At 42.2% G+C, this 19,102-nt stretch overlaps 2 protein-coding genes across 3 annotated transcripts in view; one reads left to right on the top strand and one right to left on the bottom strand.

Moving 5' to 3' along the window:
- Positions 1-966, bottom strand: part of LOC143300142 (sodium/hydrogen exchanger 8-like) — a 45,537-nt gene extending 44,571 nt beyond the window's left edge. Inside the window, exon 1 of the mRNA XM_076613678.1 lies at positions 668-966. Within this exon, the coding sequence (XP_076469793.1) occupies positions 668-855 (188 nt within the window). The 5' untranslated portion in view covers positions 856-966. The remainder of the gene's footprint in view (positions 1-667) is intronic.
- Positions 967-997: 31 nt separating this feature from the next.
- Positions 998-9,746, top strand: LOC143300546 (mpv17-like protein). 2 transcript variants are annotated; one of them, XM_076614298.1, is made up of 5 exons: positions 998-1,079; positions 3,121-3,412; positions 5,175-5,242; positions 7,997-8,125; positions 8,876-9,746. In XM_076614298.1, the coding sequence occupies exons 2-5, from the start codon at positions 3,136-3,138 to the stop codon at positions 8,942-8,944; spliced, it is 543 nt and encodes a 180-aa protein (XP_076470413.1). In that variant the 5' UTR covers positions 998-1,079; positions 3,121-3,135; the 3' UTR covers positions 8,945-9,746. The 2 variants fall into 2 exon arrangements, with proteins under 2 accessions (XP_076470413.1, XP_076470411.1); XM_076614296.1 differs by lacking the exon at positions 998-1,079 and adding an exon at positions 1,121-1,540.
- The last annotated feature ends 9,356 nt before the right edge of the window (positions 9,747-19,102 follow it).

Raw genomic sequence — 19,102 nt, 5'->3', positions numbered from 1 at the left:
TCTATTCTGTCTAAAGCCATGCTGACATTCTACATAAAGGTTATTTATATTGTCCTGATACATTTCATATGTGCACATATATATTCCTCTTAAAAGCTACACAATGGTCTGGAATGTTGTTGTGTTTGTTCCCACACATTTATCCCCTCTTTTGGAAAAAAAAGAAAAGAAAAAGTATACAACATGCCTGTGTGTCTGCCTTTTGGTGGTTTTTGTTGTTGTTTTGTTTTGTTTCTTTTTAATGTAGCCGTGCAAGACTTTCTGTGAACATATAATCTGCACAGTTTGTTATTTATTTATTTATAGTCTGTTCATCTAAGATGATGATATTTGACTGAAAATAAATATTATTATCATTATTACCATTTCTATAATCATTTGGGTTTTTTTATCATTATTACTTAGAAATTATAATTTCTGAAAATTAATGGCAGGGGAAGAATTATTCAACTGAAAAGGGGGCAGTTGAGGTGGGGGCAGGGGGGGCCTGAGGAAGGGAGAGTGAGAGAGAACAGAAAGCGGACTGAACGTCCAAGCCTTGTTGTGAACATTGCTCGTTCCGTCTTGAGGGGGGGGGGGGGATGTGGATATTGCCGAAGTTTGATTTTGTTTAGACATTGCCATGCTAAAGAATAGAAACACACCGGCAGACCCGGGACAGACTTACCTCTCATTGACAGCTGGTACCACAGCCCCATGACTATCCACTGTCTCCACTGGCCCCTCTCCTGACGGAACTTTGTCTGCTGCTATCGGGGTCGTCACACAAACACTCCAAACCAAGAAGCATATGGCTGTAAATTTTAGAAAAGGAAAAAGTCTTGCCATTGCGCGGTCGGGCTTCTTCCGACCCATGAATGTAAAACAAAAAAAACTTCCACAGAAAGTGCTTGGGGTGATAATTCTTTTAAACTGAAACTGCAATGCTGCGCTTGACTTCCCAGCCCACGAAGACAGGAAGTGTGTTTGGACTGGAAAGCGACGAGAGTTCTCTCCCCATCGTTCCACCACACCCTGGAATCGAAACTAGGGTCACGCTCACGTCCGTGGTCACGCTGTACTTTGGACCATTCCTTTAAGTATGATTTTGTTTGGTTTGGATGTTATTTGTCGTTTATTCGTTTATTTTTTTATGTATGTGGAAGATCTTGTTTCTTTTGTCGCGTTTTTTAAGGACAGTTTCTTTTCGTCAATTATCTGGGTCAGTTCAGTGCAAGGTCAAAAGTCAAGTGCGTGCACGCTTGTATCAAGGCATTCAACCCTATACAAAACTATCATTTTGGAAGGGGGGGCGAAGTGAAATATTTACTATCATAGTGTCATCTTATATATGCAAGTTAAGCTTTGATGTACTTCTATGATATTCTGCTTGTAAGCTGTTGTGGATTGTTGCCAGGGGTTTCCACAGGATAACAGACAAGACGAGCTTCAAAGCTTGTTTTGTCCCGAACCAACTACTGCCACTACTACATGATTTGAATATCTGCCATTTTGAAATAAACCAGGCACTGGTGTAGATATGAGCATTCTTAATGCTGAGGTATTTGTTTTCTATTTGTATTTAGTGACTGGGTCTGGATAAATATACACAGAGTTTGGGTTTTTTTTCATTTATTTGGATAATAGTATCATTACACAGGAGTTGACTTGAAAAAGTAATGATTTAAGAAGCATGCCATGGAGGGAAACAGGACCGTTATGAAGTTTCATTAATGAGTTCTCCAGTGAAGAGGTGTGGATATTTGGTTCAATGAGGTCTTTTAGCTTGTAGAGCACCATTGTAAGAGCGAAGGAGAAAGGCAAGACTGATTAACTTTTATAAGTTCTATAGCAGCAGTCTTATCATCAACACATGCCACAAGCCCTCTCAAAATCCTTCAGCATCCATGGGGACCCGAGGATCGCACCCAGCAGCGTACCATCTCTCCAACTGCAGGACGCTGTACAGATAAAAATCTATCTTTCCCCGAACCATAGCCAACTGGAACAGCCTTCCTGCTGAGACTGCCCTCATCCCAAACCTGGAAGGCTTCAAATCCTGAATCTGATCACCTCCCACGCCCCCCCGCCCAACCCATACCTCCCCCCCTGGCCCAGCAGCCTCTACCTCGGGAAACCTCAAAAGCACGCAAACCCCCCATATAGTCTACAGAATCTTCACAATGATGAAGGCGGTAGTCAAGGGAGAGAAGAAGAAGAAGCTTACTGCATGGCTTGTCTGGTGGATGGTAGCAGGCAGTGTCGGTCTGACTGTCTTCAGAATATACAATTTTGCTGCGTTTAGCAGACATTATTTTCATTTTGGAAACCGACTCAAAAGGTATGAGATTATGCAACAAAAACCAGTTCTGAACAGAGATTGAATGGGGTCACACATTGTAACATATATCTGCAGAGGTAATCATTACATCACCTGATTTAAGAAGAAAAGCTCCCCCAGATGCCAGATCCCTTCAGCTTAACAAAATGGCTGAGGGCCTACAAATACGGGATTTTGCAGGTAAACCATGAATGAATGAATGAATGAATGGTATGGATACTTATATAGCGCCTATCTTTGGTTGGAGACCAAGCTCTCTGCACTTTACAAAGATGGGGTTATTTGCACAACAGGCTGCCTACATGGGCAGAGCTGACTGACAGCTGCCATTGGGCTCTCATCATCAGTTTCCTGTGTTATTCAATCAGATTTCAGGCACACATTTTACGTGTATAACCATTTTGTTAATTTACCCCGCCATGTAGGCAACCTTACTCTGTTTTCAGGGGTGTGCATGCTGGGTATGTTCTTGTTTCCATAACCCACTGATCACTGACACGGATTACAGGATCTTTAATGTGCATATTTGATCTTCTGCATGCGTATTCACATGGTGGGTGTTCAGGCACTAGCAGGTCTGCACATATGTTGACCTGGGAGATCAGAAAAATCTCCACCCTTTTCCCACCAGGCGCCGTCACTGATATTCGAACCCGGGACCCTCAGATTGAAAGTCCAACGCTTTAATCACTCAGTTATTGCGCCCACCAACCATCGGTTCTTGTTAATGAATGGTAGTGTCAGGAAGTAGAGCTTGACTGCTCCTAAACAGTAACATTTAGCGTGCTTGATGTTTGCAGAGTGTAAAAAGTATCATGCCCAGACTGCTGAAAACGATGGCTGCCTACGGCGTTTTGTGGACAGCCTCTGACATCACACAGGAGCTGGTGGTGTCACGGAAGAACCATGTGGACTGGAGCAAGACGGCGCGCATCGCCACCACAGGCACCTGCGTCATGGCCCCGCTCATGTACAACTGGATCCACTTCGCTGAGCGCCTGTTTCCCGGGTCCTCCATGAAAATGATCCTGAAAAAAGTGATTGCCGAGCAGATATGCTTTGCACCTATAGCCATTACCAGCTTTTACTCCAGTAAGTTTAGACTTTGTCTGGGTTCAGAGTTTGTCTGGAATGGGAGTGTGGGGGCTGAGGTGGGGGGCCTTTTTTTTCAGGGATGTTGATGGGAGATTTAAAAAATGTATTTATGAGTGTAGATCAAATTTCCAGGCCAACATTGTGGGTGTCTGTATCTCTCAAGTGGTGTTGAAGCCAGGAATACCATTAAAGAAAGGAAGCACAGAGTACTGTCTTATCATGTTGTCAAACCTTAAATAGACCTTGAAAGCAGCATTTTCCTCATCCTCATCCATCATTGACAAAATGAAAATTGTTCCATGTTCTGTGGCCTTTAACTCTCTCCATACGAACGGCGAAAGGGACGACGTTAACAGCGTTTCACCCCAATTACCATCATCAAAATATTGCAAGCGGAAGGCTCTTATACTGAAAGAGGTGAATGTTGACAGAGAATACCACAATTCTGACGACGGAAGCTAAAGGTTGGGTCATTCAGACACCCACTGGACATCCGAGGGGTCTGTGTAGAGGAGAAGAGAGGACTGGCCGTACAGAGTGAGTTAATGCCCTGCTCTCACGGTGACCTCACGTTTGCTTTCCCCTCCACTTCCACATCTGTGTATAAGTCTTGAGCTTGAGTGGATTCCTGGAGAGCTGTTGTGGGAGGGAGATGATGGTGGTCTCCACTCCAGGAGAGATTGTCAGATTCTCTGACTGAGCGAGTGTCGTCATCAGTAGGAGGCTTTTGCAGGTGGTGTCCTGGATATGTTGAATCAGGAGAGGCTTTTGCAGGTGGTGTCCTGGATATGTTGAATCAGGAGAGGCTTTTGCAGGTGGTGTCCTGGATATGTTGAATCAGGAGAGGCTTTTGCAGGTGGTGTCCTGGATATGTTGAATCAGGAGAGGCTACTGCTGAACATCACCAAACTGACTCAGCAGCAGCACAGGGTATGAGATGGAGAGACTGTGTAGATGGATGGAACAGGAGGAGGAAGAACGACGATGTTCATCCTTTGGATTTGAAGATCACAGCATCAGTGTCAGATGGAAGATATTTTACTGTGGGTCTGGAGGTGACTGGTGAGGCCATCCCGAGCCCAGAAAGCTTGCCCTCATGTGGGACACGTGGAGTGATGGCCTAGAGGTAACGCGTCCGCCTAGGAAGCGAGAGAATCTGAGTGCGCTGGTTCGAATCATGGTTCAGCCGCCGATATTTTCTCCCCCTCCACTAGACCTTGAGTGGTGGTCTGGACGCTAGTCATTCGGATGAGACGATAAACCGAGGTCCCGTGTGCAGCATGCACTTAGCGCACGTAATAGAACCCACGGCAACAAAAGGGTTGTTCCTGGCAAAATTCTGTAGAAAAGTCCACATCGATAGGAAAAACAAATAAAACTGCATGCAGGAAAAAATACAAAAAAAATGGGTGGCGCTGTAGTGTAGCGATGCGCTCTCCCTGGGGGAGAGCAGCCCGAATTTCACACAGAGAAATCTGTTGTGATAAAAAGAAATACAAATACAAATACAAACACGTGTGGATAGGTGGCGCTGCATTGGAAGTGGAGGTAGTTTGTGCTACGGCCATGTTTCTGTAGGTATTGGTCGGAGATAACCTTCCACAAAGAAAGGTTGAAATTTGACTCTCGCAGTTTAGACTCCAACAGTTTAATATTATCATCAAGTCAAGTTATACGTCTTGGCTAAGCTTTTGCAGAATAACCAAAATGATAACTGACGGCAACAGATGATTCAACAACATTGTGTTTTCTGTTGCAGCCACAAGCATTCTTGAGGGGAAGCCTGTTTGGCCGGAACTAAAATCCAAGTACAAGCAAACGTTTTTGGTAAATATGAAAAGCCAGTTTCTTCTTTTTGTTAATCCTGATGAAGGTTTCCAGATTAAATATTTGAAAAAAAAAAAAAAAAATGCACATGGTAAGAGTTGAAGAAACTCAGTCTGACCAAACTGACCAAGTGGAAAGTGGCCATCATTTGACAAATAAAGTTCAGTTTTGAACCTCATCATAGACTTCAGCATGTGTGAGTGCGCACTCACACATGCACTAAAGACACCGGATGCTTTACTGGCGTCAAATAGAAGAACTTGGAAAGCACATTAGGCATTAGAAAATGACATAAATGATCAGCCACTCCACACCTACAAGTCACAAAAAAAACAAGGGCGGCTTGCTTTCTTCCTCCCCCTTCCCCCACACTCCCACCTTTCACACACACACAGTATGACTGCTTATAGTTCCAGGATATAAATTGTCATACACATAAAAGCCTACTCATGCATACCGAGTGAACATTGGTGTCGCAGCCCACGAACAAGAAAAAAAAAAAAAACTCAGGAAGACTACAACAAAACTAATACACTGATCCCTGTCTGCTCTACCCTTTACTGAAGGAAAGGCAGTGATGAAATAGCAATGATAAGATTAACAGTATTAACAACTATCCACCATCATAACACTAACGGCGACAACAGTATCAACAACTATCCACCATCATAACACTAACGGCGACAACAGTATCAACAACTATCCACCATCATAACACTAACGGCGACAACAGTATCAACAACTATCCACCATCATAACACTAACAGCGACAACAGTATCAACAACTATCCACCATCATAACACTAACGGCGACAGCAGTATCAACAACTATCCACCATCATAACACTAACAGCGACAACAGTATCAACAACTATCCACCATCATAACACTAACAGCGACAACAGTATCAACAACTATCCACCATCATAACACTAACGGCGACAACAGTATCAACAACTATCCACCATCATAACACTAACGGCGACAACAGTATCAACAACTATCCACCATCATAACACTAACGGCGACAGCAGTATCAACAACTATCCACCATCATAACACTAACCGCGACAGCAGTATCAACAACTATCCACCATCATAACACTAACAGCGACAGCAGTATCAACAACTATCCACCATCATAACACTAACGGCGACAACAGTATCAACAACTATCCACCATCATAACACTAACGGCGACAGCAGTATCAACAACTATCCACCATCATAACACTAACGGCGACAGCAGTATCAACAACTATCCACCATCATAACACTAACGGCGACAGCAGTATCAACAACTATCCACCATCATAACACTAACGGCGACAGCAGTATCAACAACTATCCACCATCATAACACTAACCGCGACAGCAGTATCAACAACTATCCACCATCATAACACTAACGGCGACAGCAGTATCAACAACTATCCACCATCATAACACTAACGGCGACAGCAGTATCAACAACTATCCACCATCATAACACTAACCGCGACAGCAGTATCAACAACTATCCACCATCATAACACTAACGGCGACAACAGTATCAACAACTATCCACCATCATAACACTAACGGCGACAACAGTATCAACAACTATCCACCATCATAACACTAACGGCGACAGCAGTATCAACAACTATCCACCATCATAACACTAACCGCGACAGCAGTATCAACAACTATCCACCATCATAACACTAACGGCGACAACAGTATCAACAACTATCCACCATCATAACACTAACGGCGACAGCAGTATCAACAACTATCCACCATCATAACACTAACCGCGACAGCAGTATCAACAACTATCCACCATCATAACACTAACGGCGACAGCAGTATCAACAACTATCCACCATCATAACACTAACGGCGACAGCAGTATCAACAACTATCCACCATCATAACACTAACCGCGACAGCAGTATCAACAACTATCCACCATCATAACACTAACGGCGACAGCAGTATCAACAACTATCCACCATCATAACACTAACAGCGACAGCAGTATCAACAACTATCCACCATCATAACACTAACAGCGACAACAGTATCAACAACTATCCACCATCATAACACTAACAGCGACAACAGTATCAACAACTATCCACCATCATAACACTAACGGCGACAGCAGTATCAACAACTATCCACCATCATAACACTAACGGCGACAACAGTATCAACAACTATCCACCATCATAACACTAACAGCGACAGCAGTATCAACAACTATCCACCATCATAACACTAACAGCGACAGCAGTATCAACAACTATCCACCATCATAACACTAACGGCGACAACAGTATCAACAACTATCCACCATCATAACACTAACAGCGACAACAACCATAATAATAGCCATTGCAATGATAGTAACAGTAAACAGCAGTAAAGCAAATGTTTGAGTGTGATTTCTTTATCAAGCGGCAGTAATAACTGTACACTTAGTGCTATTTAGAAAGAGAGAAGGAGGGAGGGGGGGGGGGGTATGTGTTGTGTGTGCACTTACTTCAGTTACTGCCCATCATGTCCTCAACAAAGAACCACCACTCTCATCTGTTTTGGGGCCAGTCTGTGATTGGTTAACCACCCCCAGGTGTGCTTCAGCGTCTTGAGCCGTCCCCCCCCCCCCTCTACTGTTCTTATGTGTGCACGTGTATTCCTTACTCAGAAGACGCTGGAAAGATGTTGGTGCGATGGTGTGCGTGCGTGTGTGTGTGTGTGTGTGTTCAGGTGGGTCTGTGCTACTGGCCCTTTGCACAGATGCTCAACTTCCGCTTTGTGCCGCACCACTACAAGCCGCTGGCGGTCGCATGCTTCTCCTTCGTCTGGACCATCTTCCTGTGCTTCATGAAGGAAGACGTGAGTCGGTTATAACGACGATGTAATAATTAATTATTGCAATGTTTTTTTAAAAGCGAACATGTGAAATGCTTTTATTTGAGAACATATGTTTATTACTCTTGTTTAATCAAGTAATCCGCGTGTGTGTGGGTGGGGGGGGGGGGGTGCGGGTGTGTGCTGATTATCTGGTTGCGGTTTTCCGCAATTTATCTTTATTCTTATCTGTCTATTGTAATCAATGTGCAGTATAGTAGGCTATGTTTATAATTATATTCAAATAATGTTTCTTGATTCTTTCTGTTTTTACATTAAGAATACTAGTTATTACCTGCAGTGTGTGGATGTATGTATGAAACGGTGTATGTGATATTTTTTACATTTGTATCTTCGTAATATTCGTAAAAGCTGGTGATGACTTTTACAGTTATGGTCCCGATGTTGTTTACTTGTCTATGTTGTGATAATGCACCTGACCAAATTTCTCCAGTTGGAGATAATAAAGTTATTCTTATCTTATCTTATTTTAATGAGCTTTTTTTTTTTTTTGGTTTTTTTTCTTTGCCACAGAATTTATCGATAGCTATTCAGTATAATAGCATAGCTTTTGCTTAAGTTTTAAAATATTCCATTCTTTTCATTTTTACCACATTTTCCTTTACGTTTGATCATTTGCTTCTTTTATGTCAAGATTTTTAGGGATTTTTCAACTCACTGATTGATGTTCAGCAGTAAGTTTTCAAATGATTTGTTTCTGTTTTTTGTACCCAGAATGGCTCCAAGCAAGGAGAGAAAGTTACGCCGAAAGCAGTTTTACTTGAGGATTCAGCCAGGGACTGAGGCCCAATCCATCTCTGTGTAGTTCTGCTGACTGGCCTATTTTTGCTCAGCTCTGTATCAGCGTAAATGATGCATCCATTCAGGTTGAAGGTGATGGGTGGTGGTTTTTTTGTTGTTGTTTTTTTTAGTGAAATAGAGTATAAATGAAGTATTTGTTTATTTATTCAGTCTGTTTTGTATCAGAGGAACTTTTTGCTGTTTATATAACACTGGTGTCTGTATGCTGTGTCCCACATTGAATCAAGGTGTTTGATCTGATGGGGGAGAATGCTGCTGTGTAGGTGAAAATGTTTGTTTCCAGGTTTTGTGTGTTACACGGGTACATTTACGTGTGGGTGTGGATGTTTGTGTGTGTGTGTGTGTGTGTGTGTGTGTAGGAGCATGCTTGTGCACAGTAGGTGTTAAAGTTGAAGACAAAAAGTTTTAGAGGAATGGTTCTGAATCAGCCCTGAACCCAGTAAATAGCATGAACACACAGATTTCATGCCGCTGGTAAGTCTGCTTGTGCTGCGTTTTGGATTCTTCAAAAGAACAGCAGTGGGTTTGTTTGGGGTGGGGGGTTTTGGGTGGGTTTTTTTTTTATAGATTAAATGATGCTTCATGTTCATGCTTAAAGAGATTGGTTGCTGTCTGTTACATGCTTGTTCATGTTTTGTCCTTCATTGGCAGCCAAGAGCAGTTTAACAGTGTGATGACTGACGCCCGTGAGTTCAAGCTTTACGGAGCTTGAGGTCTTGTTTTGTTGAAGGTTGCATTGTTCTATGGGGTGAAGTCCTGGCTGTCTGCAGTGGGGTGAAGTCCTGGCTGTGGGGTGAAGTCCTGGCTGTCTGCAGTGGGGTGAAGTCCTGGCTGTCTGCAGTGGGGTGAAGTCCTGGCTGTCTGTAGAGGGGGTGAAGTCCTAGCTGTCTGTAGAGGGGTGAAGTTCTGGCTGTCTGCAGTGGGGTGAAGTCCTGGCTGTCTGTAGAGGGGGTGAAGTCCTAGCTGTCTGTAGAGGGGTGAAGTCCTGGCTGTCTGCAGTGGGGTGAAGTCCTGGCTGTCTGTAGAGGGGGTGAAGTCCTAGCTGTCTGTAGAGGGGTGAAGTCCTGGCTGTTTGCAGTGGGGTGAAGTCCTGGCTGTTTGCAGTGGGGTGAAGTCCTGGCTGTCTGCAGAAGGGTGATGTCCTGGCTGTCTGAAGAGGGGTGAAGTCTTGGCTGTCTGCAGTAGGGTGAAGTCCTGGCTGTCTGTAGAGGGGTGAAGTCCTGGCATCTGTAGAGGGGGTGAAGTCCTGGCTGTCTGTAGAGGGGTGAAGTCCTGGCATCTGTAGAGGGGGTGAAGTCCTGGCTGTGGGGTGAAGTCTTGGCTGTCTGTAGAGGGGTGAAGTCCTGGCTGTCTGCAGTAGGGTGAAGTCCTGGCTGTCTGTAGAGGGGTGAAGTCCTGGCTGTCCGTAGAGGGGTGAAGTCCTGGCTGTCTGAAGAGGGGTGAAGTCCTGGCTGTCTGTAGAGGGGTGAAGTCCTGGCTGTCTGAAGAGGGGTGAAGTCCTGGCTGTCTGTAGAGGGGTGAAGTCCTGGCTGTCTGTAGAGGAGTGATGTCCTGGCTGTCTGTAGAGGGGTGATGTCCTGGCTGGCTGAAGAGGGGGTGAAGTCCTGGTTGGTGATGCCTGTTCTGGTTGGGACTACACAAGAAGAACAGCCAGAACTTCACCAGAAAAAACAGCCAGGACACATCACTAGAAGGATTAAGCCATGCCTTCACCCCCAGACCACCTTCACTGGCAATGACCTTGACTGTATGTGTGTCAAGGTTGGCTGTGGGTGTGTTGCTGATCAGGCTAACCAGGCAATCCTTTCTTTGGCTATGTTATAGGCAGTGTGCGTGTGTGTGTGTGTGTAGCTGTTTATAAGTGTGTGTGCTGTTGGTTCATGAATTGTGTGAGCGAAGCATTACAGCTCATTGAGTTGCGTCACACAATGGAGTGATGGCCTAGAGGTAACGCATCCGCTTAGGAAACGAGAGAATCTGAGTGCAGCGCTGGTTTGAATCACGGCTCGGCCGCCTGATATTTTCTCCCCATCCACTAGACCTTGAGTGGTGGTCTGGACGCTAGTCGTTCGGATGAGACGATAAACCGAGGTCCCGTGTGCAACAAGCACTTAGCGCATGTAAAAGAACCCACGGCAACAAAAGGGTTGTTCATGGCAAAATTCTGTAGAAAAATCCACTTCGACAGGAAAAACAACTCAAACTGCACGCAGGAGAAAAATACAAAAAAAATGGGTGGCGCTGTAGTGTAGTGACACGTTCTCCCTGGGGAGAGCAGCCCGAATTTCACACAGAGAAATCTGTTGTGATAAAAAGAAATACAAATACAACGATAAAAATGCTTCCTTATTTCCTCAACTTGAAGTGCTGGTGACAGTGAAGACGACGATACCCATCCCCTCCTAACCCCTCACCCCTGCCACACAAGTCCTGTTGATTTTTCTCTTGGGATTTTTAACGAAACGATATTTTGTTATCGTTGGTTTATTACCAGGGATTTCTGTCTGGGGTGGAGCAAATGTAAAGCTGAAGATATTCTGGGGAAGGGAGGGAGGGAGAAAGTGTTAAAAGCTGTGTGGGGCTGAAGATGGTGAGAATGAATGCGGGTCATGGATATTTTGATTTGTCAAATACTGAGTGTTACGGTGTCTGGGAACCTGAACCAGACTCTTTGGATTTCTTTTATTTTTGATATCACGACGGGCGCAATAGCCGAATGGTTAAAGTGTTGGACTTTCAATCTGAGGGTCCCGAGTTCGAATCACGGTGATGTGCGCCTGGTGGGTAAAGGGTGGAGATTTTTACGATCTCCCAGGTCAACATATGTGCAGACCTGCCAGTGCCTGAACCCCCTTCGTGTGTATACGCAAGCAGAAGATCATATACGCACGTTAAAGATCCTGTAATCCATGTCAGCGTTCGGTCGGTTATGGAAACAAGAACATACCCAGCATGCACACCCCGGAAAGTGGAGTATGGCTGCCTACATGGTGGGTTAAAAACGGTCATACACGTAAAAGCCCACTCGTGTATATACGAGTGAACGTGGGTGTTACAGCCCACGAACACAGAAGAATAAGAAGAAGGTATCACTATTTTTGTGACGTGTAAGTAAGAACTGTAACCAGACTTTTTGGATTCCTTTTTATTTTTAATTTCACTATTTTTGTGACGTATAAGTAGTTAGTTTTTTTTATGTGACTTTTATAAGGTACCTGCATAGTTTTTTGGGGTCTTGTTTTTTGGATCACTGTGATACTGTTTTTACACTGGCTTTATTTTTCCAGCATTATTTTCAGAACCAATATGTTATGTTGACCAGATACATTATTGCATGTTGTGTGTTTATCTGAATTGTCAATGTGCATTTTAATGCTTGCTCATTTTTATTTTTGTATGTGCTCTTTGTTTCTTATATATATATAACTCTATGCTATTATTTCTGATCTTATTTTTTAACTGCTCCATGTTATGACCTCAGATTATGTTATTCATTAGTCATTGTTTTATCAGTGTAGTAATTAATGTGAATGAAGTCATCTTTCAGGTGTCGGCAAAATCATCAAACTGTATTCAAGTAACCAGACTTTTAATCTAACCCTATGGCAGGAGATTTGGGTTGATTGGTGATTATATAATGCAGGATGTCTTCTGTTGCCTTCAGTTCTGCACATCAGAGAATAATTCTGTGTTTTCTGGATGGTATACTTTAGGAAAGATGTTGTCATTCAAATGTCACTTCAGAGAATTACGTCATAAATGGTGCATCATTGGAAAGTTTGTCCTCCAACTGTTAAGAAATGAAAATTAAAATATTGGGAAAAAAACTGCCTATTCAAGATTCAGAAGACAGACAGACATTTGAAGTTCTATGAAGGTTCTCATGGTTAGCTTTATAAAAGCACATGATAATATATGCATACATTTGTCCTTGCCAACATAGTATTTTGAAGTATATAATTGCATAATAAGTAATGCTGCATATATCATTCTTCATGTGGATGCATAAGATGTTGTGTTAAGATATTGATGCATTGATCATTACATGACGGGCGCAATAGCCGAGTGGTTAAAGCATTGGACTGTCAATCTGAGGGTCCCGGGTTCGAATCACGGTGACGGTGCCTGGTGGATAAAGGGTGGAGATTTTTACAATCTCCCAGGTCAACATAATGTGCAGACCTGCTAGTGCCTGAACCCCCTTCGTGTGTATATGCAAGCAGAAGATCAAATACACACGTTAAAGATCCTGTAATCCATGTCAGCGTTCGGTGGGTTATGGCAATAAGAACATACCCAGCATGCACACCCCTGAAAACGGAGTATGGCTGCCTACATGGCGGGGTAAAAACGGTCATACACGTAAAAGCCCACTCGTGTGCATACGAGTGAACGCAGAAGAAGAAGAAGAAGATCATTACAAATCTGTCATTGTTTGAGGGATTAAGCTTGTCAGATTTTGTTCAGGATATCAGATGTCAATGCCTTGATAAATGATACAACTGACCCAATGTTGTTCAAATATTTCAGTACTTTATTTTTTTTTTATTGATATTATCTCAGAGCATTCCAGAGTATGTTTATCAGTGGCAGAACTGAGTTGTCTGTTACTGGAAAGCACTATTGCTCTGGAGGCTGCAGGTTACCTCAGAATATGTCTTTTGTATGCATTTGAATATGTCCTTGAAAAATAAGAATTTAGCTTTGCTGTCAAGCTCCTGTGATTGATAAAAATCAGAAAAACCCAATAATGTTGAAATTTCTAATTGTTTGCAATATCCCCGTGATTTATCCATTATTGATAAGAAGAGCAGTATTGCTTTCTGGTTGAAAGATAATCAAACTTTTGATTTTGAAATAAAATGAAAAGAATTGAGTGTGTGTGTGTTTGAGGTGCTTTTTTCTGTGCATGTGCGTTTGTGTTAACTTTCTCAGTTGTGCAGTATTATTATCAGTGTGTTTAACTTAAAACTTTATGTGCACTTTATGATGGGCTCAACAGCCAGATACTAAAAGCATTAGACTTCCAATCTGGGGGTCTTAGCCTCAGTTCCATATTGGTGCCTGGTGGGTTAAGAAAGAAAATTTTCTCGGACCTACTAGTTAACAGACCTGCAAGTGCCTGAACCTCCTTAGTCTGTATATGTATGCAGAAGATAAAATACACACATTAAAGTCCCAGTAGTTCAGGCGAGTGTTTGGTTAGTCATGGATACACAGACAATTGCAGCAAGCATACACACGTGAACAGAGTAAGGCCGCCTATATGATGTGATCAGATTGGTCGCGCACATGAAATCCCACATGAATAATATATAGGAGTGAATATGGGAGTTGCAATCCACAAATGCAAAAAAGACCATTTTGTAATGAATGCAGAAAGAATGATTATTTTATTATTGCACTTACGTATGGTTTGTACTTCAACAAATGAGGAAAGAATGATTGTTTTGTTACTGGCATTAATGTACCCACGTTACACATGTTGAATATGAATGTTTCAATCGCCTCATCTACAGCACCCATTAGTGGTATTATTCCCCAAGTTGCTCATCATCACATGCACAGCCAAGACAGGTTTGACCATGTCAGTCATGTCCGAGGTGTTCAGTGCTGCTTGTTGTTACGAAGAAATCCAAGGTATTTGATTTGTCTCTGCACAAGATTCAGTGCTATATAAATACCATTATTATTATTATTATTATTATTTGAGTTTTAGTTTACTGCACAGTTTGTTTCTCAAGGAGACATCACTGCGTTCGGACAAATTCACATTTGCTACACCACATCTGCTAGGCAGATGCCTTACCAGCAGCATAACTCAATGCACTGTCAGGCCTTGAGAGCATGCATATACCGTAAAGTTCGGTCTATTGAGCTCACCGTATATAAGCCACACCCACTAAATTTTGGAAAAAAATTGAACTTTATACATACATAAGCCGCACTGGCTTATAAGCTGCGCTTATTTCTGGTACTGGAACACATACTGATACTACAGAAAAGCTGTCAATACTGTAGGTTATGAAATAAACACAAGCGGGAACAACAGAAAGAAAAGCAAGTGAAAATACTGCTAGTGCCACAAAAAAATAAATAAATAAACACAACAAAAATAATTATGTTTCTTGTTCCTATCTGTGTGGATTTCTTCAACAGAATGTTGCCAGAAGACAACACTTTCATTGCCATGGGTTCTTTTTTAGTGTGTGAAGTGTTTGTTGCACATGGGACCTTGATTTATAGTCTCATCCGAATGACTAGACGCTCAGTTCAATTCTCCAGTCAAACTTAGGAGAAAGGGTGAGAGCAGGATTTGAACCCAGGCCTACATGGATTCTGTATTGGCAGAAAAGCTTCTTAAACTTTCTGCCACCTTCTTCCAAAAAAGTATGTGTCAGAAGTGGGATTCGAACCCACACCCATATTCGTGGACCAGAACAATCATCCCGCATTGGGAAGGCTACGGCATTGAGTCTGGCACCTTAGACCACTCGGCCACCTTGTCATTGAAGTATTTAAAATCTCTGTAAAAGCAGAACGTCAAAGGTCTCCTGTGTATTTTGTTTCTCTATGTCCTTGGGAATGAGGATGATGTTAATGATACTGCAGAAATTTGATTTGGTTGAAACACCATGCATGACAGGGCTATACACTTATGCCTTTTTCCTTGGAAGAAGAACAGCTCACTTGTGATCAGGTTTGAGATATATATATATATATATATATATATATATATATATATATGCAAATCTGTGAAGTGAATAACACTTCTTCAACTCTCGGTAGATTTTAGATGAAGAAAAAAAAAATCCAGTTGGCATAGTCTTTATCCCTTCCTGGAAGCATCTGCATGGTATTGTTGATTCATGAAGACTGTGCACACATATTCTCAGTCACATTTTCTCATCATCTTTGAGACACACACACACACACACACACACAAACATACACAGGTATGCATCATCACACACACGATCATGCATGCATGCTTGCGCACACACACCAATGATGCATTACATGATGATCCCCGATTAAAGTCAGCTGGACAAAAAACATCACAAATTTTACATAAAATTTTGACAGTGACAAAGCTGGACTAAATATAAAAAATAAATAAATAAAACCCATTAATTTGACAGTGACACCAGCACTGCAATTTCTTTAGTAATTCATTCATAGCTTTCTGTTTGAACTATTCGCGAAGTCATGCCAAATAAAATTCTACCAGGCATGGGATGATTTCTTTGAAAACGCCTTTTTCACCATATAATTTTGAACGTGATTTTCAAAACAGTTTTTACGTGTGGATTCAAGGTCACAATATCCAAATCACCCAAGTCATCCGCCCCCACCCCACCCCCGGCCCACACGTACGTTCTCTCCCACACCCTGTCCTCTCTGGAACGTGACAGACGCATGCGGATGTGACACAGTCATGCGGTTCTCAAATACTGCAGCTGCCAGGTGATTTAGAACATTGATCAGAAATACTAGGCTCTAACACACATGCACATACAGCACCCGATTTCAAACATTTCCACAGGCACACACATTCCCTATCCACACACACGCGCGCGCACACACATGCTTAACCCAATATACATAGTAATTGTATATATACAGCGAATATTAAAATAGCAAGGCCTCCCTCGCCCAGATCGTGAAGTGGTGTGTAGATCTGTATAAACCGTCATTAAAAGTTTACTATAATCTTTGTTAAGCTGCTTAAATAGACTTTACACTTAGATATGTATTTAATTGTTTTTGGTATCAGGGTAGAGGAGAAAGGGGGTGGGGGTCGGGGGTAGGTCAGCATAAAATATTAAACCTTCCCAACGAGAAAAGATGCACGCAAAGGTCATCAGACGATTTGGCTGAAGATGTCAGTGACCTGTCTTTTCATTGGTCAATCTCGCACAGAAAGCCAATTGGATTGAATGTTTCCAGGGAATGTGGCCCATGGACTGCAACAAGAGTCAGTTAAAAGATGGCGTTCTATAGCCATGTTTTTCACAAATAAGTTTAAAACGGAAGAAAACCAAGGTTTAGCGGACAGTGAACGTCTCGTCAACTGCTCACGCCATGGTGGATATCGTTTTCAAAACGAACGTTTATTGTGACTCCTAAACTTATCAGGTAAATCTAAAATATGATACTTTCGCTTTCTCACCCGTTTGCAACTGAAATCAAGAAAAAAAGAAAGGGAAAAAACTTATAGTCAATAAAAGTATATTCTAGTATTCAAACACAGAATTTGACCATCTAACCACACCGGCGCCGGCGCAGATTCAGTCTGTGAAAACTGCTGATTTGTTGAGTTTGAGAACTCAGTTGGGGAAATAAGAGAAAACCCCCCCCAGATAAGTAGAAGGGTCAGGCATTTGACAGTCTGTTGATTAGGATTTTATCCTGACGTGAGATGTTTGATGTTTGGTACTTACATACCACAAGGAAAAGGTAGTCATGGTATACAATATTTTCAAACAAATCAGATCAAGGAAATTATGAAGCCACCCCATAGAAAAATGACAAAGCAACACATTTGGCTAATCAATATGTTGATCAATGTAGGTACAACTACAAGTTTGAAAACAAAAATTTAACCCCAACATGACTGGAATATGAATTGTTCTGGTTCTCTACATGGAAGGAAATGATGGGCATTGGTTCATGTCGAGAGCAAAAAGTGATTGTTGCATTGTGGAAGGTCTCATCAGGTTTTACTTCTGATTATTTACAGTGGGAAAAACCCACGTCTTTCATGAACAGATGTTAAGAGTGTCCTAGACAGGAGAGCTGCCTCTCAGTCTCAGAGAAATTGAACCAGAAAAATGGGCACAGACAGTCAAACTCCTTGATTGTGCTTGTTGAAAAGACTTGAGTTGGAGCTGATGGCTGTTCATGGTGGAGAGGTGGCCAAGTGGTGATGCACCAACAAAGAATCATGTGCCCATGTGTTCGATTCCTGCATGAACCAGGATGTTTACTTCTCCCCCCTACTCCTTTAGACGTTGAGTGGTGGTCTGAATGCGAGTCTTTTGGTTGAGATGAGAAAGTGAGGTCCCATGTGTGACATGCACTTAGCATACACTAAAAGAACCCTTGATGATAATGATGATGATAATAATAATGGATACTTATATAGCACGCTATCCAGAAATCTACTCTAGGTGCTTTACAAAAACACTTTTGTTTACATAACACATTACTGTGATTACCTCAATGTTACATACACACACCAAAATGTGACTAAACACACACACATACACACACGCACGCACACACATACACACATGCTTGCACACACACACACACACACACACACACACATTCATACACATGCCTAACATTTGGAACAAGTTAGTTTTATCCATGGCAAAATTCTGTAGAGAAAATTCCATTCTTCGTAAAACACATTCATATGTAGACAGAAAAAAAAAAGAATGGTGTTAGATTATGGTAATGCGTTATCTGTGGAATGAGCAGTCTGAAATATGTGGAAAGAAATGCTGTGGCTTAAGTATAACACAATACAATACAATACAATACAAAACAACACTATGCGTATATACATACAGACACAAACACGTTCTCCAAACAGTTCCTCTTACCCAGTATTTTGTTGTTTTGTGTCTTTTGTTATTGATAACAGCTGTCTGTGTGCAGAATGTCAAATGAGCCATTTGAAGATCTTTTTGTTTCCTTTGATTCATCCAAATGTGAGGGACTTCCGGAAAATGTTGTGGATTGCAAAGCCAAACCTGTGCGTCTGCACCATGCAGAGCTCATTTGTGTCAAGCCGCCTCCCTTGGTGAGACACTGCTTTAGCTTGTCAACTGTTAAAGGGTTGAAGAAGGAGGGGGTGAAGTGGGAGGAGACATTTCAGTTATTTCATAGTTATTGTGTTCCTCCCTGTGGGGGTAATATTTCTAGAAGTGCTGTTCTTGTTTTTTTGGGTCAAGGACTGATGAACTGCTGCACCATATGGCTTAGTGGGCACAACAACAAGAACAAGGCATAGCGATTTGTGAATTTTTAGGCTTAACTGGTGGGTCTAGACATGATTATAAGAGAGAGAGAGAGAGAGAGAGAGAGAGAGAGATGGATTGTGTGTACGTGTGTGGCATACATACAAGT

This window comes from Babylonia areolata, chromosome 26 (assembly GCF_041734735.1).
Source record: "Babylonia areolata isolate BAREFJ2019XMU chromosome 26, ASM4173473v1, whole genome shotgun sequence".
In the NCBI taxonomy this organism is placed as follows: domain Eukaryota; kingdom Metazoa; phylum Mollusca; class Gastropoda; order Neogastropoda; family Buccinidae; genus Babylonia; species Babylonia areolata.
This window is presented reverse-complemented; position numbering and strand designations above follow the sequence as displayed.

Bases quoted from the DNA above. Each gene is read 5' to 3' on its own strand.
- LOC143300546 (XM_076614296.1), top strand. From the start codon at position 1,520: ATGAGCATTCTTAATGCTGAG. The intron at 3,413-5,174 runs GTAAGTTTAGAC...TTTCTGTTGCAG, and splicing joins CATTACCAGCTTTTACTCCA to CCACAAGCATTCTTGAGGGG. The intron at 5,243-7,996 runs GTAAATATGAAA...GTGTGTGTTCAG, and splicing joins AGTACAAGCAAACGTTTTTG to GTGGGTCTGTGCTACTGGCC.